The sequence below is a fragment of the Ranitomeya variabilis genome, chromosome 6 (assembly GCF_051348905.1).
Source record: "Ranitomeya variabilis isolate aRanVar5 chromosome 6, aRanVar5.hap1, whole genome shotgun sequence".
Taxonomy (NCBI): domain Eukaryota; kingdom Metazoa; phylum Chordata; class Amphibia; order Anura; family Dendrobatidae; genus Ranitomeya; species Ranitomeya variabilis.
Genome location: NC_135237.1, coordinates 369116613 through 369138657, shown reverse-complemented (window position 1 = coordinate 369138657; position 22045 = coordinate 369116613). Strand labels below are relative to the sequence as shown.

The 22045-nt window shown below is 43.6% G+C and overlaps 1 protein-coding gene across 2 annotated transcripts in view; it reads right to left on the bottom strand.

Annotated features, from left to right (window-relative positions):
• Positions 1-22045, bottom strand: part of SLC66A2 (solute carrier family 66 member 2) — a 174243-nt gene that overhangs the window by 141022 nt on the left and 11176 nt on the right. For both annotated transcript variants that reach the window (XM_077270030.1, XM_077270031.1), the window contains exon 3: positions 6883-7016. In XM_077270030.1, coding sequence (XP_077126145.1) covers positions 6883-7016 — 134 coding nt within the window. The remainder of the gene's footprint in view (positions 1-6882; positions 7017-22045) is intronic.

The window sequence follows — 22045 nt, the reverse complement described above, 5'->3', positions numbered from 1 at the left end:
AAACCCTGAAAGGGTTGTGAATCACTCAACTGGGCATGAAGATCTGCAACTCAGTCAAGTAAACTTTCTTTTCTGGGGAGATAACCCCATAAATGATGTTAACCAACCAAGTTATTGGATAAGGAGTGCATTGGGTTAATAGCAACGAGTGAAGCTTCGGGGTCACAGGCAGATATCAGCTACAGTGGGGCAAAAAAGTATTTAGTCAGTCAGCAATAGTGCAAGTTCCACCACTTAAAAAGATGAGAGGCGTCTGTAATTTACATCATAGTTAGACCTCAACTATGGGAGACAAACTGAGAAAAAAAAATCCAGAAAATCACATTGTCTGTTTTTTTATCATTTTATTTGCATATTATGGTGGAAAATAAGTATTTGGTCAGAAACAAACAATCAAGATTTCTGGCTCTCACAGACCTGTAACTTCTTCTTTAACCCCTTAACGACCGCCGATACGCCTTTTAACGGCGGCCGCTAAGGGTACTTAAACCACAGCGCCGTTAATTAACGGCGCTGTGGAAAAAGTGAATAGCGCCCCCCAGAGTCGGATTTTCTCTGGGGTCTCGGTTGCCGAGGGTAGCCGAGACCCCAGAGAACATGATTCGGGGTTTTTTTACCGACCCCCGAGTTGAGATCGCCGGTAATTAACCGTTTACCGGCGGTCGCAACAACAAAAAAAAAAAAACGCGATGTGCCGTTTAATTTCTCTGTCCTCCGATGTGATCGCACATCGGAGGACAGAGAAATAGGGTCCCCGATGGCCCCCAATAGCCCCCCGATACTTACCTACCTCCCCCGGTGCTCCTCGTGGGTACCCATGGGCGCCGCCATCTTGTTTCCGGGAAAAAATGGCGGGCGCACGCGCAGTACGCCCGCCGCCCGGCACCCGGCAGATCTTTGGGGTCTCGGCTGCCGGGGGTAGCCGAGACCCCAAAGAACATGATCGGGGTCGGTTTGCACCGACCCCTGTTTTGCGATCGCCGGTAATTAACAGTTTAAAAAAAAAAAAAAAGCGATCTGTATTTCTCTGTCCTCTGATGTGATCACACATCAGAGGACAGAGAAATAGGGGGATTCGGGGACCCTAACATACTCACCCGGTGTCCCTGGGTCCTCTTCTGTCTTCTCCTGCCAGCCGGCTTTTTCCTTATGGCGGGCGCATGCGCAGTGCGCCCGCCATCTGCTGCCATCTGCTGGCCGGCAGGAGAAGACGAGTTGGGGCTAAAATTAGGGTTAGGGTTAGGGTTAGAGTTGGGGTGAGGGTTAGGGTTAGGGCTAGAGTTAGGGTTAGGGTTGGGGCTAAATTTAGGGTTAGGGTTAGGCTACTTTCACACTAGCGTTTTTTGGCTTCCGTCGCAATGCGTCGGAGAAAAAACGCATCCTGCAAAAGTGCTTGCAGGATGCGTTTTTTCTCCATTGGCTTGCATTAGCGACGCATTGCGACGGATTGCCACATGTCGCATCCGTCGTGCGACGGATGCGTCGTGCTTTGGCGGACCGTCGGCACAAAAAAAGCTACAATGTAACTTTTTTGTGCGACGTGTCCGCCATTTCCAACCGCGCATGCGCGGCCGGAACTCCGCCCCCGCCTCCCCTCACAATGGGGCAGCGGATGCGTTGAAAAAACAGCATCCGCTGCACCCGTTGTGCGGCGCTTACAACGCTAGCGTCGGTACGTCAGCCCAGCACACTGCGATGGGGCGAGTACGACGCTAGTGTGAAAGTAGCCTTAGGCTTCTATCACACTTGCGTCGGTACGGGGCGGTCGCAATGCGTCGGCCCGACGTACCGACGCACGTTGTGAAAATTGTGCACAACGTGGGCAGCGGATGCAGTTTTTCAACGCATCCGCTGCCCAGTCTATGTCCTGGGGAGGAGGGGGCAGAGTTACGGCCACGCATGCGCGGAAATGGCGGACGCGACGTACAAAAAAAAAGGTTACATTGAACTTTGTTTGTGACGACGGGGCTAAAGTTATGGTTAGAGTTGGGGCTAAAGTTAGGGTTAGGGTTGGGGCTAAAGTTAGGGTTAGAGTTGGGATTAGGGTTTGGATTAGGGTTGGGATTAGGGTTACGTTTGGGATTAGGGTTAGGGGTGTGTTGGATTTAGGGTTTTGATTAGGGTTATGGTTAGGGTTGAGATTAGGGCTGTTTTGGGGTTAGGGTTGTGATTATCGTTAGGGTTGTGATTAGGATTATGGATCGGGTTAAGATTAGGGTTAGGGGTGTGTTGGAGTTAGGGTTGGAGTTATAATTTGGGGGTTTCCACTGTTTAGGTACATCAGGGGGGTCTCCAAACACGACAGCCAATTTTGCGCTAAAAAAGTCAAATGGTGCTCCCTCCCTTCTGAGCTCTGCCGTGCGCCCAAACAGTGGTTTACCCCCACATATGGGGCATCAGCGTACTTGGGACAAATTGGACAACAACTTTTGGGGTCCAATTTCTCCTGTTACCCTTGTGAAAATAAAAACTTGGGGGCTAAAAATCTTTTTTGTGGGAAAAAAAAAATATTTTTTTATTTTCACTACTCTGCATTATAAACTTCTGTGAAGCACTTGAGCATTCAAAGTTCTCACCACATATCTAGATAAGTTCCTTAGGGGGTCTAGTTTCCAAAATTTGGTCACTTGTGGGGGGTTTCTACTGTTTAGGTACATCAGGGGCTCTGCAAACGCAACATAACACCCACAGACAATTCTATCAAAGTCTGAATTCCAAAATGGCGCTCCTTCTCTTCCGAGCTCTGCCGTGCGCCCAAACAGTGGTTTACACCCACATATTGGGTACCAGCATACTCAGGACAAATTGGACAACAACTTTTGGGGTCCAATTTCTCTTGTTACCCTTGTGAAAATAAAAACTTGGGGGCTAAAAATCTTTATTGTTAAAAAAAAAATATTTTTTATTTTCACGACTCTGCATTATAAACTTCTGTGATGCACTTGGGCATTCAAAGTTCTCACTACATATCTAGATAAGTTCCATGGGGGGTCTAGTTTCCAAAATGGGGTCACTTTTGGGGGGTTTCTACTGTTTAGGCACATCAGGGGCTCTCCAAACGCGACATGGTGTCCGATCTCAATTCCAGTCAATTTTGCATTGAAAAGTCAAATGGCGCTCCTTTGCTTCCGAGCTCAGCCATGCACCCAAACAGTGGTTTACCCCCACATACGGGGTGTCGGCGTACTCAAGACAAATTGTACAACAACTTCTGGTGTCCATTTTCTCCTGTTACCCTTGGTAAAATAAAAATTTGGAGGCAAAAAGATCATTTTTGTAGAAAAAATGCGATTTTTTTATTTTCACGGCTCTACGTTATAAACTTCTGTGAAGCACCTGGGGGTTTAAAGTGCTCACCACACATCTAGATAAGTTCCTTAAGGGGTCTAGTTTCCAAAATGGTGTCATTTGTGGGGGGTCTCCACTGTTTAGGCACATCAGCGGCTCTCCAAACGTGACATGGCGTCCGATCTCAATTCCAGCCAATTCTACATTGAAAAAGTAAAACGACACTCCTTCTCTTCCAAGCTCTGCGGTGCGCCCAAACAGTGGTTTACCCCCACATATGGGGTATTGACGTACTCAGGAGAAATTGCACAACAACTTTTGTGGTCTAATTTCTCCTGTTACCCTTGTGAAAATAAAAATTTGGGGGCAAAAAGATCATTTTTGTAGAAAAAATGCGATTTTTTATTTTCACGGCTTTACGTTATAAACTTCTGTGAAGCACTTGGGGGTTCAAAGTGCTCACCGAATATCTAGATAAGTTCCTTAAGGGGTCTAGTTTCCAAAATGGTATCACTTGTGGGGGGTTTCCACTGTTTAGGCACATCAGGGGCTCTCCAAACGCGACATGGCATCCGATCTCAATTCCAGCCAATTCTGCATTGAAAAAGTCAAACGGCGCTCCTTCACTTCCAAGCTCTGCGGTGCGCCCAAACAGTGGTTTACCTCCACATATGGGGTATCGGCGTACTCGGGAGAAATTGTACAACAAAATTTGTGGTTAAATTTCTGTTTTTACACTTGTGAAAATTAAAAAAAATGGTTCTGAAGTAAAATGTTTGCAAAAAAAAGTAAAATGTTCATTTTTTTCTTCCACAGTTTCAGTTCCTGTGAAGTACGTAAAGGGTTAATAAACTTCTTGAATGTGGTTTTGAGCAGCTTGAGGGGTGCAGTTTTTAGAATGGTGTCACACTTGGTTATTTTCTATCATATAGACCCCTCAAAATCACTTCAAATGAGATGTGGTCCCTAAAAAAAAAATGGTGTTGTAAAAATGAGAAATTGCTGGTCAACTTTTAACCCTTATAACTTCGTCACAAAAAAAAATTGTTTCCAAAATTGTGCTAATGTAAAGTAGACATGTGGGAAATGTTATTTATTAACTATTTTTTGTGACATATCTCTCTGATTTAAGGGCATAAAAATACAAAGTTTGAAAATTGCAAAATTGTAAAAATTTTCGCCATATTTCCATTTTTTTCATAAATAATCGCAAGTAATATCGAAGAAATGTTACCACTAACTTGAAGTACAATATGTCACGAAAAAACAATCTCAGAATCAGTGGGATCCGATAAAGCGTTCCAGAGTTATAACCTCTTAAAGTGATAGTGGTCAGAATTGTAAAAATTGGCTCGGTCATTAAGTACCAAATTGGCTCTGTCACTAAGGGGTTAAGAGTCTCCTCTTTCCTCCACTCATTACCTGTAGTAATGGCACCTGTTTAAACTTGTTATCAGTATAAAAAGACACCTGTGCACACCCTCAAACAGTCTGACTCCAAACTCCACTATGGTGAAGACCAAAGAGCTGTCAAAGGACACCAGAAACAAAATTGTAGCCCTGCACCAGGCTGGGAAGACTGAATCTGCAATAGCCAACCAGCTTGGAGTGAAGAAATCAACAGTGGGAGCAATAATTAGAAAATGGAAGACATTCAAGACCACTGATAATCTCCCTCGATCTGGGGCTCCACGCAAAATCCCACCCCGTGGGGTCAGAATGATCACAAGAACGGTGAGCAAAAATCCCAGAACCATGCGGGGGGACCTAGTGAATGAACTGCAGAGAGCTGGGACCAATGTAACAAGGCCTACCATAAGTACACTACGCCACCATGGACTCAGATCCTGCAATGCCAGACGTGTCCCACTGCTTAAGCCAGTACATGTCCGGGCCCGTCTGAAGTTTGCTAGAGAGCATTTGGATGATCCAGAGGAGTTTTGGGAGAATGTCATATGGTCTGATGAAACCAAACTGGAACTGTTTGGTAGAAACACAACTTGTCGTGTTTGGAGGAAAAAGAATACTGAGTTGCATCCATCAAACACCATACCTACTGTAAAGCATGGTGGTGGAAACATCATGCTTTGGGGCTGTTTCTCTGCAAAGGGGCCAGGACAACTGATCCGGGTACATGAAAGAATGAATGGGGCCATGTATCGTGAGATTTTGAGTGCAAACCTCCTTCCATCAGCAAGGGCATTGAAGATGAAACGTGGCTGGGTCTTTCAACATGACAATGATCCAAAGCACACCGCCAGGGCAACGAAGGAGTGGCTTCGTAAGAAGCATTTCAAGGTCCTGGAGTGGCCTAGCCAGTCTCCAGATCTCAACCCTATAGAAAACCTTTGGAGGGAGTTGAAAGTCCGTGTTGCCAAGCGAAAAGCCAAAAATATCACTGCTCTAGAGGAGATCTGCATGGAGGACTGGGCCAACATACCAACAACAGTGTGTGGCAACCTTGTGAAGACTTACAGAAAACGTTTGACCTCTGTCATTGCCAACAAAGGATATATTACAAAGTATTGAGTTGAAATTTTGTTTCTGACCAAATACTTATTTTCCACCATAATATGCAAATAAAATGATAAAAAAACAGACAATGTGATTTTCTGGATTTTTTTTTCTCAGTTTGTCTCCCATAGTTTAGGTCTACCTATGATGTAAATTACAGACGCCTCTCATCTTTAAGTGGTGGAACTTGCACTATTGCTGACTGACTAAATACTTTTTTGCCCCACTGTATGTGTTTGGTGCAGGCTTAACTCCTGAGCCTGATCCATATACAGGTGCCAGACGCGGACCATACTATTACGTCAAATGGCAGCAAGGAGTTAAAGTATTCAAGATAGTATTTAGGAAGTTTCCATTTTTCACTTCTGTTTTTTTCCTCTTCGCATTTTAAGAGCCATAACTTTCTTTGTTTTTCAGTGGACATTATTTACTGTACCAGGGCTTCTATTTTTTTGCTTAAAAATCAAATCAGTCTGCAATTGGGTTTCCTTAAAACGACGCATCGCTTGCCTTCTGTAGCCTTTGTATTGCTGGCTGAAGAAGACGTTAACAGAGATTGAGTCAGTGAGATTTTTCTGATGGGTTTATACAACTTTAATCTGTGTTCTATGGAGCTCCTCTTATCAAAATTTCTAACCACATCAAATATAAGCTGAACTTTAAGGTCACAAATCAACGGAGAAGAGCTCAAAAGATGAAAGACAGACGTTACAAAAGTCCCGCCAGCACAAGTGCACTGACAAATTCTCAGTTAACTCATTCTGCAGCCATAATAGATAGTGTAACAACTGTGGCTATAGAACAGTTAATGAACCCAATTTCAAAAATATGCATATTTTTACCAAATATGGGATCTAAATAATACAAAAAAAAGCCCCAAATGGCATCCATTTCCTTAAAACACAAAACTACAGTACTACTAAACAATCAACACAACTTAAACATTAACTTTCCATATAGAAATAGCATCATAAACAATGAACATTTCAGCAATATAAGATTGATAGCAACATGTCTCAGAGGACATAATCAGGAGACTTTTCATGAGATCCATATCCAATTGTATGGACTATCACAAACCTGCAAACAGGCGGCGCTTTGTGTTCAGATCATTTGCCACTCGGACTTCTGTACACAATTTCAGCATTAGCAGCATCGTAACAATCATAATGATACTCTGCCAAAGGAGAGGGGACTCAAAATGACGCCCAAACCTGAGTAGGAAAAAAGAAAAAATGTTTTCAGTAAGAATAAGAAGCCATACTGATTCTTCTAAACGACCAGAAATCAAGAAATAAATTAAAAATTAATGATTGTGTTATAGACAGAACAGTCAGACATACAATTGTACAGAGCTTATACGCAGTAGTGTATTTATTTTCTTCTGGAAGCAGCCTACAGCTCTTTACTTTTCCTAAGGCTATGTTCACAGTGCATTTGTGCAATGTCAATGACAAAGACGAAATTACATGAATACAGTTTTGTTTTTGTTTTGTTTTGTTTTTTGTTGGGGGGGGGGTCCCATGAACAAGTTCATATGTTCACTAGTTCATTTGAAGCTATGCTTTGGGTCACTGTCGTGCTGAAAGATGAAATTCCTCTTCATCATAAGCTTTTTAGCAGAGGCCTGAAGGTTTTGCTGCAAAATTGACTAACATTTAGAACTGTGCATAATTCCCTCCCACATGTCTAAGCTGCTGAAAAACCATCTCAAAGCATAAGGATGCCTCCATCATTCTTTACTCTAGGTATGGTGTTTTTTAGGTGGTGCACAGTATTGGCTTTGCACCAAACAGAATTCCAAAAAAGGTAAGGAAAAAAAGTTTAACCTTGGTCTCATCAGACCTTAAGGCTGTTTTCACACTAGCGCCGTACGACGCACGTCGCAATGCGTTGTTTAGGAGAAAAAACGCATCCTGCAAAATTGCCTGCAGGATGTGTTTTTTTCTCCATACACTTGCATTAGCGACGCATTGCCACACGTTGCATCCGTCGTGCGACGGATGCGTCGTGTTGTGGTGGACCGTCGGCACAAAAAACGTTACATGTAACTTTTTTGTGCGTCGTGTCCGCCATTTCTGACCGCGCATGCGCGACCAGAACTCCGCCCCCTCCTCCCCGGACCTTACAATGGGGCAGCGGATGCGTTGTAAAACTGCATCCGCTGCCCCCGTTGTTTTTTTTCCCACAGTATGCGTCGCTAGTGTGAAAGTAGCCTAACACGTTTTCCCACAAGTTTTGGCAGACTATGTAGGTTTTGGCAAAACATAGCTGGGCTTGGATATTTTTCCTTGTAAGAAAGGGCTTCAGTCTTGCCACACTACACCACAGGCCAAACCGATAACACGGGATAATGTTGTCACATGCAGTACACAACAACTACTTGCAAGAAATTATTTCCTCTCCTTTAATGTTGCTGTAGGCCTCTTGGCAGCTTGCAGGACCAATTTTCTTATCTTATCAAATTTTTTTTTTTTAGATGACAATAAAAGGTGGAAAGAGCCCTGAAAAGGTTCTTCTAGGTTTTTTTTTAATCTGCATTTTAACAGGGGTGTGTACACTTTTTATTGCGTGTGTCAAATGTAAGATTCACTTCAATCCTTTGATGTTGCGGACAATTTCAGTTTTTTCGTTTTCTCTCTTTCGTCCAAGAGTCATAACTTTTTTATTTTTAAGTCCACATAGCCGTATGAGGGCATGCGTTTTATGGGACAAGTTGTACTTTTGAATGACACCATTCAATTTATAAGGTGATCTATTCAAGAGAGGAAAAATTTCCTAAGTACAATTCCACAACTTTTTTTTATTATTATTATTTTTACCATGTTTACTATACCGAAAAACTGACAGGACAATTTGATTCTCCAGGTCAGTACGATTATGAAGTGAAGGCAAGCAGCGCTCAATCCTGGATGGAAGGTGTGTATCATCAAGGTGGCAAGCCTCGGGAAAATGAAACCTGTTAAGCAGGCTCCAGCACGGATTGGTCCTATTAAACCTCTCAGCACCTATTTGGGGTTCACGTTTTTAGGAATGACTAGAAGAGATGAGTCTGACTAATTGTTCCCACTCCCTAATCCAGCAGATTCAGCTGATATAAAAAGGGCATCAAAGTTCGTCATAAGTACCTGGGAGTGGAGGTGGAAACACCTCCGATACTTGTGCCGAGAGCAGAGGTGAAAAGACCTGTTACATGTTGAGGAGTCTCTCAGAGGCTGGAAGAGCAAGACGGAGATTTAAACGGGTTAGCGTGTACCTTCTATGGGATCATTTTTATGTTGTATCTTTTTGCTAGGAAAAAAAAATAAAAAATATAACAGCTTTACTTTCTGATGGAAGTTTATGGACTCAAACCTTCCTGTTTGCATAAGAAACTGCATGCCTATGTGTCCACTGCCAAAGAGCAGATTCCGTAAGGCAGATAGTAAACATGTAAAGTTTTTTTGTTTTTTTATCATTTAAGTGGTGAAAACAAGCTTTTTTGTGTTTTTTTTTTTTTTTTAAACTCCAAAACTTTTTTTTGCTTGTATATGTTCCGAAACATGTAGGTCTTCCAACTACAACATGGCTCTCCACAAGTAAAAAATGTACCCTATAAAGAAATACATGTAACACAAAAGCCTGATTTAAACAATAAGTCGTTTTCTGACACATTCTCGAACCATTCTAAACAATGTTTAACAAACCGGCATTTTCACCAGGTCATTATGACCCTTTTCTGTGCAATGACTTGACAACATGCCCAACAATATACTGATACCCGCCAACTTGTTATTTTCTAGCAGTTCACAAGGTGTAGGTGTACATTCATGACAAGTCAGACATTCACCTTTATGAGGAGAGTAGTTAAAGGGAAAGTCCCATCCATTTGACACATTAAATTTAAATCTGTAGAAGAGAAATTATGGTACATATTAGTTTTTATTTAAACTCTCCTGGATGGTTGTTTGGAAGGTGCGTGCTTCCTTTCTCCATGGTCTGCTACCTGCAGAACGTCTGTGTCTGCCTCTAGTTTCCTCTCCATAGGCTTAGCAATAGTCATTATCACAGAGATGTAAAAATCTGTCTTTACAGTGTACAGATTTTACACATGAATAGGAAGAGAAATAGACCAAAAGAGAAAAGTAGTTTTCCCTGATAAGATATATTACAGTTTCTTATACTACTGACTTATTTGGGGAGGATTTACTCTTTAAAGGTGTCACTAACACCTTAGACAACTGTCAGCTGAATGGAGCCCATTGAAACAATTGGCCGTTTTCAAAGGAAACATAGGGCCTTATTCACCAAGTCCAGCGTTGTTCACGCCAGTGTTGATGAGGGGGTCTTCTTGAGTCAGACACTGCTGATTTATGAAGAGGTGCACGCCTGTTCATGAATCTAGAGTCTGACAAATGGTGTGTGGAACGCCCTCACCGCACCTCATCCCCACTCATTTCAGTGGAGCTGGGAGGAACTGGAGTTATGATGCCAAAATTACCGGTACCAAAATTTTGCCACAGCTCCGAACTGCATCTAAATTTTGCAACTTTTCAAAGCTTTTAAGCCATAATTTTGGCGTGAAAGCTTTGAGGAATAGTGCTAATTGATCTTTGGTTCAAGGGTAAACCTAGTGAGGAACACATTCACCACTAATGCATATGAATACAGGTTATTCTCTTACTTTGCTCCCACTGCTCCCGTGAATACTTTTTTTCCCTGCCTTATTTATTGCTATTTCTTACAAGGAAGCATGGCTTACAGAATTCTCAGGGGATGTGTATTAGGTAGAGATGAGCGAGTATACTCGTTGCTCGGGTTTTTCCGAGCATGCTCGGGTGGTCTCCGAGTACTGGTGACTGCTCGGAGATTTAGTTTTTGTTGAAGCAGCTGTATGATTTGCGGCTGCTAGCCAGCCTGAATACATGTGGGAATTCCCTAACAACCAGGCAACCCCCACATGTACTCAGGCTGGCTAGCAGCCATAAATCATGCAGAAGCATCAACAAAAACTAAATCTCCAAGCACTCACAAATACTAGAGACCACTCGAGCGTGCTCAGGAAAACCTGAGCAACAAGTATACTCACTCTTCACTAGTATTAGGCCACATTCAGAAGTCTGTTTTTCTGCATACAAGTGCTAGCCGTGATCACCAAGGATAGCACTCACATCTATGATAGTCTATGGGGCCATTCACATGTCAGATTTCTTTTTTTTTTTTTCCCCCTCATAGGACCGAATGATATCGGCAACATGTTCGATTTTGAACAGAGGGTTAGTGCAAAATTGGCAATGCAATTCAATGGGTCAGTGAAAAAAACGGACTGCACTCTGATTACATCAGAGTATGGTCCGATTTTCACAGACTGTCAAAATGGAAAAGGAGAAGAAAAAAAAAGGATTTTTTTTTTTTTCTCCACGTATGAGAAAGTTGGATGACACTTGTAGCACACTCTGATCAATCTCTGATAAGCATAATCGATCCGATTTTCTTGTACGGCAAAAAAAATAGAAAATCCGAATGAGGCCTTAAATAGAAAACATTTTATACAAGACACACACGCACACACACACACATATATATATATATATATCCTGGGTTTTATTAATTTAAACCTGTGCTCTTTCTGGGATTTCGGTCCTGTGGGTAGTCCTGTCATTGACTGACAGTGATCTCTGTATGCACACTTACAATACAGTGGGCAAAATAAGTATTTGATACACTGCTGATTTTTCAAGTTTTCCCACCTACAAAGAATGAAGAAGCCTGTCATTTCGAGCAAATGGACAGCATGTGACTTAAATATGAGTGTCTGAGCAAAGGGTCTGACTACTTATGACCATATCCAAGCCCTTTCCACTTCCTGCCGCCTTCAACTCAAAAATATTTCACGGATCCGTACATTCCTAAACCAAGAATCTGCAAAAACCCTAGTCCATGCCCTCATCTCCCACCTCAACTACTGTAACCTCCTGCTCTGTGGCCTCCCCTCTAACACCCCTCCAATCTATTCTAAACTCAGCTGCCCGACAAATCCACCTGTCCCCCCGCTATTCCCCGGCCTCTCCCATCTGTCAATCCCTTCACTGGCTCCCCATTACTCAAAGACTCCAGTACAAAAGCCTAACCATGACATACAAAGCCATCCACAACCTGTCTCCTCCATACACCTGTGACCTCGTCTCCCGGTACTTACCTACACACAACCTCTGATCCTCACAAGATCTCCTTCTCTACTCCCCTCTTATCTCCTCTTCCCACAATCGTATACAAGATTTCTCTCGCGCATCACCCCTACTCTGGAACTCTCTACCGCAACACATCAGACTCTCGCCCACCTCTTCCGACAAGCCTACAACCTGCAGTAACCACCGATCGACCAAACCACTGCACGACCAGCTCTACCCTCACCTACTGTATCCTCACCCATCCCTTGTAGACTGTGCCCTCGTGGGCAGGGTCCTCTCTCCTCCTGTACCAGTTGTGACTTGTATTGTTCAAGATTATTGTACTTGTTTTTATTATGTATACCCCTCCTCACATGTAACGCGCCATGGAATAAATGGCGCTATAATAATAAATAATTTTTATCGTAGGTACACTTCGTCTGTGAGAGAATCTAAAAATAAAAACCAGAAAACCTAAAGATAAAAAAACACCACAGTGTATGATTTTTAAATAAAAAAATTGCATTTTATTGCATGAAATAAGTATTTGATACAATAGAAAAACAGCACTTAATATTTAGTATATAAACGTGTGATTGCAATTACAGAGATCAGACGTTTCCTGTAGTTCTTGACCAAGTTTGCACACACTGCAGCAGGGATTTTAGCACACTCCTCCATAAAGATCTTCTCAAGATCTTTCAGGTTTCGGGCTGTTGCTGGGCAACATTGAGTTTCAGCTCCCCACAAAGATTTTGTATTGGGTTCAGGTTTGAAAACTGGCTAGCCCACTCCAGGTCCTTGAAATGCTTCTTACAGATCCACTCCTTAGTTGCCCTGGGTCATTGTCATGCTGGAAAACCCAGCAACAACCCATCTTTAATTCTCTCACTGAGGGAAGGAGGTTGTTGGACAAATTCTAATGATACATGACCCCATCCATCCTCCCTTCAATACGGTGCAGTTGTCCTGTCCCCTTTGCAGAAACGCACCCCCAAAGTATGATGTTTCCCCCATCATGCTTGACGATTGGGAAGGTGTTCTTGGGGTTGTTCTCATCCTTCTTCCTCCAAACACGGAGAGTGGAGTTGATACCAAAAAGTTATATTTTGGTCTCATCTGACCACATGACCTTCTTCCGTGCCTCCTTTGGATCATCCAGATGTCATTGACAAATTTCAAACGGGCCTGGACATGTGCTGGTGTGAGCAGGGGGACCTTGCATGCCCTACAGGATTTTAATCCATGATGGAGTAATGTATTACTAACAGTAATATTTGAGACTGTGGTCCCAGCTCTTATCAGGTCTGACTAAAGACCATGGGGTCTGAAACAAGTCTGCCAGTGTGAACTCCCCCCTATAGGGTTAGTGGCTACTATGCTGTTATAATAATAATAATAATATATTAAGAATTTTCAGTAAACATTAGTTTTATGGGATTTCTGGAGCTGGATCCTTTTCAAACCCCCCCCCCCCCCCCCCCAAGACATCCCCCTGACAGCACCCTGGAGGATGTCCGCCTCCTCCTCCTTGCAGGGACAGGAAAAAAACACAAGAGAGGTTAAAAGGTCCCACTCCACCCCCTTTCCTTCAGTGTTTTTCCTGTCCCTGCATGGAGGGACACACGAGAGATCTGTGCAGCGTACGAAGGCTTACCGGAGGCCGGAGGGCTCAGGGGGATCGTGCGGCTGGGCCAATATCCTTCCCCCTGTCAAGTGGCCCAGGGCAGAAACTTTCCGGTGGGGAGTCCCTATGTCCCAGAGACCAGTCGAGTGGACGAGCTCCTGGGTAGAGCCGCTTCCTCCCGGTGGGGGCTTTCAGCTCTGGCGCCATGCGGCAGGAGAAGAGGCGCCCGGAACCATGTGTTCCATACAGGAACACGGAGGAGTCGGCGGTCAGCAGGAAGCCACTCCCGGAACAGAGGGTCACTTCCGGTGATGTCACCGGGGACCCAGCTTGCGTTCCACATCGTGGAATGCGGAAGTAGGTGCAAAATAACAGTGTCACTTCCGGTGATATCAGCGGCATATCCGTCCAGCGTTTCACAGCATAGCGCAAGTGCACCTGAACACGTATGTAGACACTAAGCCCAGCCCTATTATCCCTATTCTTGCATTATTTAGGATAAGGATATCCCACAGACACCCCTCCCAACGGCTAAAAAGCCAGGCAAGGCCGCCGCGAAGTGTAACCGTTGCTCCATATGCCATTTAAAGCTTCCAGAAGAAAAACACAAAAAAAAAAAAAAAATCACTCTGCAGCTCATGTATTTCCAAAGTTGTAAGGGAAGAACAACCAACACTCTTGTCTGAGATGAGGAGTTTAATCCGGGAAGAAGTGCAAGCCTCCTTGGCTACCATATCACAACAGCACCATTCCAGTCCAGGTCCGAGCCGTAAGAGACCTAGATGGGACCCAGAACAGAGAGATCTTGATATATCTTCAAATGAAGAATCAGACTTTAAGAGCTCAGACCAGGAAGAAGGGGAGCTTCCACTAGAAGAGCAGGATCAAGGAAGGAAATATCTCTTCCCAGTGGAAGATACGGAAGATCTAGTACAGGCGGTGAGAAATACTATGCAGATGAAGGAGGCGCCGCGTCCAAAGTCCAGACAGGATATAATGTTTGGAGGTCTTACATCTCAGAGACAGACGGTGTTCCCTGTAAGCGAACATATCCGGCTGATATTGCAAGAATGGAAGGAAGCAGGGCGTAGACTAGCGATGTCCCAGGAATTTAAGGGCCGTCTACCATTTGACCCAAATATCAAGACATGGGAAGAAATACCTAAAGTCGACGTACCTGTGGCCAAAGTTACAAAAAAAGACATCCATTCCTTTTGAGGACTCTTCAAGCCTCAGAGATGCCATGGACCGCAAGGCAGATATTCTCCTACGTCGAGTTTGGGAAACGTCAGCAGCCCTGATACAGTCTAATATAGAGGTTACTTCGGTGGCCAGATCCATGTTCTTATGGATGGGGCAATTAGAAGAACATTTAATTAATAAAACCCCACGGGCTGAAATAATTTCTTCCCTTCCCATTATAAAATCCGCCACAGCCTTCCTGGCTGATAGTTCAGCCGAATCAGTGAGATTTGCGGCTAGAAATAGTTCCTTGTCTAATGCGACCCGTAGAGCTATATGGCTTAAATCCTGGTCGGGAGATAACGCCTCTAAAAATAAATTATGTGCCATTCCCTTCACAGGATCTAGGGTGTTTGGACAGGCGTTAAAAGACATCTTAGAGTTTGTGTAGTAAAAAAGGGTTTCCTGAGGATAAACCCAAGAAATTTCAGCCCTTTCGGAAAAGGCCACCACCTCGCAAACAACCTGACTACACGGTGTTCCAAATTATTATGCAAATTGGATTTAAGTGTCTGAAAGATTTAATTGTTTTGTTTTTCAAATAAACTCGTGGATGGTATTGTGTCTCAGGGCTCAATGAATCACTGAAATCAATCTTAAACACATGTGATAATTAGTTTTCCAGGTGATTCTAATTAAAGGAAAACTACTCAAAAATGATGTTCCACATTATTATGCAGGTCACAGGTTTCAAGCAATATGGGAAATAAAAAGGATCTCTCTGCTGCTGAAAAGCGTTAAATAGTGCAATGCCTTGGACAAGGTATGAAAAAATTAGATATTTCACGAAAACTTAAGAGTGATCATCATACTCTGATGAGATTTGTGACTGAAACAGAGCACAGACAGAGTTCATGCAAATAAAGGCATAATGAGGAAGTTTTCTGGCAGACAAATTCATTGGATTAAGAGAGCAGCTGCCAAAATACCATTACAAAGCAGCAAACAGTTATTTGAAGCTGCTGGTGCGTCTGGAGTCCCTCGAACCTCAAGGTGTAGGATCCTTCAAAGGCTTGCTGTGGTGCATAAACCTACTATTTGGCCACTCCTAAACAGTGTTCACAAGCAGAAACGGTTGCAGTGGGCCCAGACATACATGAAGACTAATTTTCAAACAGTCTTGTTTACTGATGAGTGTCGAGCAACTCTGGACGGTCCAGATGGATGGAGTAGTGGATGGTTGGTGGATGGCCACCATGTCCCAACAAGGCTTCGACGTCAGCAAGGAGGTGGAGGAGTCATGTTTTGGGCTGGAATCATGGGGAACCAGCTGGTAGGGCCCTTTAAGGTTCCTGAAGGTGTGAAAATGACCTCGGCAAAGTAAATAGAGTTTCTGACTGACAACTTTCTTCCATGGTCTAAAAAGCAGAAACGTGCCTTCAGGAACAAAATCATCTTCATGCATGACAATGAATACCTCTGAGTAATTGGCTGCTATGGGCATAAAAGGAGATAAACTCATGGTGTGGCCACCATCTTCCCCTGACCTCAACCCTATAGAGAACCTTTGGAGTATCATCAAACAAAATATCTATGAGGGTGGGAGGCAGTTCACATCAAAACAGCAGCTCTGGGAGGCTATTCTGACTTCATGCAAAGAATTACAAGCAGAAACTCTCCATAAACTCACAAGTTCAATGGATGCAAGAATTGTGAAGGTGATATCAAAGAAGGGTTCCTATGGTAACAGGTAACTTGGCCTGTTAGGATGTTTTGGAGTTAAATAGCTTTTTTGTTCAGTGAATGTGACCTCCTAATGCTGCAAATTCCACAAATGAGCATTTTCAGTTCTTTAAAACATATCAAATGTTTAGAAATACCTCTGTGCCTAATAATTTGGAACAGTGCATTTTGAGTTTTTATTCATTTTGGAGATTATACTGCTATCATTGGGAGGTTTCTTCAATAAAATTCGATGTATACTCTAACGGGTGATGACTTTTATTAGACTGACTGTTATTTGCACTGACCATTTAGGAAAATCCGAGAAAAATGTCATTTGCATAATAATTTGGAACATAGTGTATAGAGAGCAGTGGAGATTCAACAGGGGGACCTATAAAAAGGTTCCTATGCTCAGAACAGAAGGGGAAAAAAATTCCCTTTTCAGATCAAGCTCTAGATCTAGAAGACAATGACGCCATAGGTATAGGGGCAGGCTCAGTCTTTTTCTTAAAGGTAAGGTACCGCGTTTGTAGATCATTAATAAATCACTGTAATGTAGCATAACATGCTGCTATAACCAAGTTTTAAATGCATGTGAAACAGATTTCGTGTGTTATATGTGTTTAAAGAAGGAACTGGGGGCTGACATCTTGGTTTTGCAGCAGTAGCAGGGCACTAACAGTGTCATTTTACAGCACCCCATGGACATAGGAGATAATAGACCGGCGAGGACCCTATCTATAACATTGGAGAGGTGTTAGCAGTGAGCTGGGCACGCCTATGTGGGCTGCACAACTCACTGCTGTAGGTGTGACTAGCTGCCATTTTATTATAGCCCAGTGCTCTCTGCCCAGCTCCACTTACTCTCTATCACAGGAGCTCCATTCACTCCATTAAGCTGCATTCCCAGCCTGCAGAGAGAGGTGACACCTGACACCTCTCTCTGCCATACAATGTATCTCTCCCCTCCCTCCACAATGCTGGGCCATTCACTGCAGACCTGGAGCTCCTGAGTCACAGACAGCTCTGCACAGACAATGCTGCTGTATGTGGACACACCACATAAACTAACTGTGCTTCTGATGCAGTAACTGCTGGTGATAGCAGATCACAGGGCAGTCACACACAAAATGGCTCTGCCCTGTGATGCTGCTCTTCATTCTGCCCCAGGGATGTTAGACCACCCAAAAGGGGAGGGAAATGCTGATGTCAGCAGGTACTGCCCAGAATTTCCAGCTAACAGTAAGGGTATGTGCACACGTTGCGGATTTCTTGCAGAAAATTCCTGAAGAAAACCGGAAATTTTCTGCAAGAAATCCGCATTTTTTTTTTTGCGTTTTTTTTCCGTTTTTTTCGCGTTTTTTTAGCATTCTGCAAGCGTAATTAGCTTGCAGAATGCTAAAGTTTTCCCTGCGATCTGTAGCATCGCTTGGAAAACTGACTGACAGGTTGGTCACACTTGTCAAACATAGCGTTTGACAAGTGTGACCAACTTTTTACTATAGATGCTGCCTATGCAGCATCTATAGTAAAAGATAGAATGTTTAAAAATAATAAAAAAAATAAAAAAATGCTTATACTCACCCAGACATCTCACCGGCGTCCGTTCCGTATAGCTGGTCTGTGCGCACAGGACCTCCCGTGACGTCACGGTCACGTGAGCGGTCACATGACCGCTCACGACCAATCACAGGACAGTGACGTCATTCGGCGAGGTCCTTCAGCGCACACCAGGTACAGAAACCGAACGGCAGCGTGCGAGGAGGCGGCAAGACATCGAGGGTGAGTATAGGACTGTTTATTATTTTATTTCTTATTTTTTGACCACTTATATGGTGCCCAGTGCGTGGAGGAGAGTCTCCTCTCCTCCACCCTGGGTACCAACCGCATATAATCTGCTTACTTCCCGCATGGTGTGCACAGCCCCGTGCGGGAAGTAAGCAGATCAATGGACCCCTAGGTGTGCGGAATCCCTGCAATTCCGCATTTTTAATGAACATGTTGCTTTTTTTTCCGCTATGCGATTTTTTCGCGGAAAAAATCGCAACATTTGCACCAAAAATGCGGAATACCCTGTAAATAATAGGAGGCTTATGTAAGCGTTTTTTTTCGCGTTTTTATCACGTTTTTATAGCGAAAAAACGCGAAAAAAACGCTAACAATCCTGAACGTGTGCACATGGCCTAAAGCTGGTAAGTCTTACTATAGCTGCTTGAGGTCTAAAACGGAAAATGCTCCCCCTAGTGGTCAATATATATATTTGTAAGAAAATATACAGGTAGTCCTCGACTTACGTCGTTGATCCGTTCTTACGCGGCGTCGTAAACCGAATTTCGATGTAAGTCGGACCATACATTCATACAGTACTGTACCATAATAACAGTACAGTACTGCAAACACTTAGCCTATCCAAACACCTATCCTAACACAGTGCCCTACATAATTAGGGTGTTATGGCGTGCAGGAGACTCGTTTTCCTCGTGTAACCGGGTACAGTGTACAGTACTGGACTCTATTGCATGTAGTTCGACTTACGACGCAAACCGTGTAAGTCGGAACGAGGCTTTGTATAAAGCGTTGTAACCACGAAACGATGTAACTCGAGACCGTTGTAACCCGAGGACTAACTGTATAATATTTTTCATATAGAAATGTTTGCAAACAGTGCAAACATTGCATTAATACATTTTATTTACTATTTTAAGCTTAATTTCACAAAAAAACAAACTACAAGAAAACTGGTGGCACCTTCCCTTATATAATAATATGTCCTAAATATAATATCAGAGAGCTACAAAATAGAGATTATATCTACCCCGCCTCAAAAAGGTGTATCTCACCGACAACCGTGGCAGCCGATTCTCCAATGTTATCAGACCTTCAGGAACTTTTCAGCTCCAAGGTCATAGTTCGGGTCCTCTCATCAGAAATAGGTAGAGGTCACTACTCTTCCATATTCTCAATCCCAAAACAGTCAGGGGGAAACACGCACAATCATAAACCTAAAACCGTTAAACGTATGGGTCAAATACAAAAGGTTCAGGATGGAATCTTTAAGGTCAACCATCCACCTCAGACTAAAATTCAGTAATGTGCACTCTCGACCTCAAGAGTGCGTATTATCAGGTTCCAATCCATCCAACCTCTCAGGAACTTCTGAGGTTCTCGGTAGGTCTGCCGGACCAAACTGCCACCTCCAGTTTCAATGCCTCCCATTCGGCTTGGACTCAGCTCCAAGAATATTTACGAAGCTGATCGCAGAGGTAGTTGCGTACCTAAGAAACCAAGGAATTACAATAATTCCTTATTTGGACGATTTTCTCCTGGTAGCCCGATCAGGAAGGACTTTACTCCTACACAGAGATCGAACCATTGCGGTGTTAGAACACCTTGGCTGGGTCGTAAAAAAGTCACACCTAAAGCCCGAATCTCGAAAAGTTTTCATTGGAGTGCTTCTGGATTCTACCTGCAGACAATCCTTTCTACCAAGAGAAAAGCAGGAGTCAATAAGGAAGATGATCACAGAATTCCTGAGACATTGGGTTACCATAAGATCAGCCATGAAGATCTTAGGAATAATGACAGCCTGTATCACCTGTGTCAGGTGGGCCCAAGCCCACTCAAGACTATTACAGAGACAGGTTCTCTCGGTATGGGATCGTTGCCAGATGTCTCTGGACAGACCAATACATCTATCAACAGCAGTGAGAAGATCATTACGATGGTGGACACAACCCGGCAACCTAAGGACAGGTGTCTCATGGATTCCGACCCCTTGTGTAGTAATCACCACGGACGCCAGTCAGTGGGGATGGGGAGCACACCTAGAAGGGAGGTTTTTTTTTTTTTCAGGGCAGGTGGCCCGAAGACATCAGCCACAAGTCATCAAACTTCAGGGAACTTTATGCAGTTTGGGAGACCCTAAGAAGAAACCGTTCTCGGTTAAAAAACAAGCATGTGAAGATTTTAATGGACAACATGACAGCAGTGTCATTCTTGAGACACCAGGGAGGTCCGAAGCACAGAGCACTACAAGATCTAGCGCAAAAGATATTTGTCTGGGCAGAGAACACAGTTCTTTCAATTACAGCAGTGCACTTAGAAGGGTAGCAAAATATCCTGGCCGACTACCTAAGCAAAAGGAAGGTCTGTCCAACAGAGTGGGAACTAAACCAAGAAGTTTTCCAACTATTATGCCACCGTTGGGGAACTCCCAGAATAGATTTGTTTGCCACAAGAAAAAGTTCGAAGGTGCCCAGATTTTATTCTCTCAATCCTTCAGACATGCCAGAAGCAGTGGATGCCTTAAGCCAGACATAGGACGAACCACTCTCCTACGCGTTTCCCCCGTTGGCACTCATTCCAGTGGTACTCAGAAAAATCCAGGAAGACCAGGCAACAGTTCTGCCGATTGTGCCATTCTGGCCAAAGAGAAGCTGGTTCCTGTTGCTGGGGTCCATGACTACAGAGAACCCAATCAAACTTCCTCTATGGAAGGACATCATCTATCAGGGTCCTGTCTTGCACCAAAACCCGGAAAGGTTACACCTGTCAGCATGGATCCTGAAAGGGACATCTTGAAAGCTCGGGGTTTATCAGATGAAGTCATTTCAACCATTCAAGCTAGCAGAAAACCAGTAACTTCGGCAATCTACTACAAGATCTGGAAGACATTCTGTATGGAGGGTGGCAGGTCAGCGGTGTTGCCAGAGACCCCGGATGTTCCCAGAGTTCTGGATTTTCTTCAGAATGGGTTCAACATGGGTCTTAGGCCTAGTACCCTTAAGGTACAGATTTCGGCCCCCAGCTTTTTCTTAGATTATCCTTTGGCCTCCCACCAATGGATAATTATGTTCGTTAAAGCCATCCAGAGATTGCGTCCCACCTTTAGGCAGTTCACCCCCTCTTGGGACTTAAACTTGGTCCTCAGGGCTTTATGTACAGAACCTTATACCCTAGGTGAAAACATGCCTATCTCAGTTCGTACTTGGAAAACAGCCTTTCTAGTAGCAATTACGACAGCTAAAAGAGTGGGGGAGATTCAGGCTTTATCTATTAGGGATCCGTATCTTCAGATCACAATCTTAAAATTAGACCCATCGTTTATTCCAAAAATTGCATCAGTACAAAACCGGAACCAAGAGGTAATTTTACCCTCCTTTTGCGAAAACGCCTGTAATGCAAAAGAGCAATCTTTACACTCCCTGGACGTAAGACAAGCAGTGTTAAACTATCTAGAGGCGACTAGTACCTGGAGAAGGGACCCTAACCTTTCTATCCTGTTTGGGGGAAAAAAATAGGGGTAAAAAAGCTTCCAAAACTTCTATAGCTAGATGGATCACAACTGTAATTGTTAAGGCCTATTCATCAGAAGGGGTAGACAGCCCACTGGGAATAAAAGCTCATTCTACTAGGGCCATTTCAGTATCATGGGCTGAACGAGAGGGGGCGTCCTTAGAATAAATATGTAAGGCCGCAACCTGGGCCAGGGTGAATACATTCTGTAAACATTATAAACTTGACGTGTTAGCAGCCCAGCAAACGTCATTTGGGAGTAAAG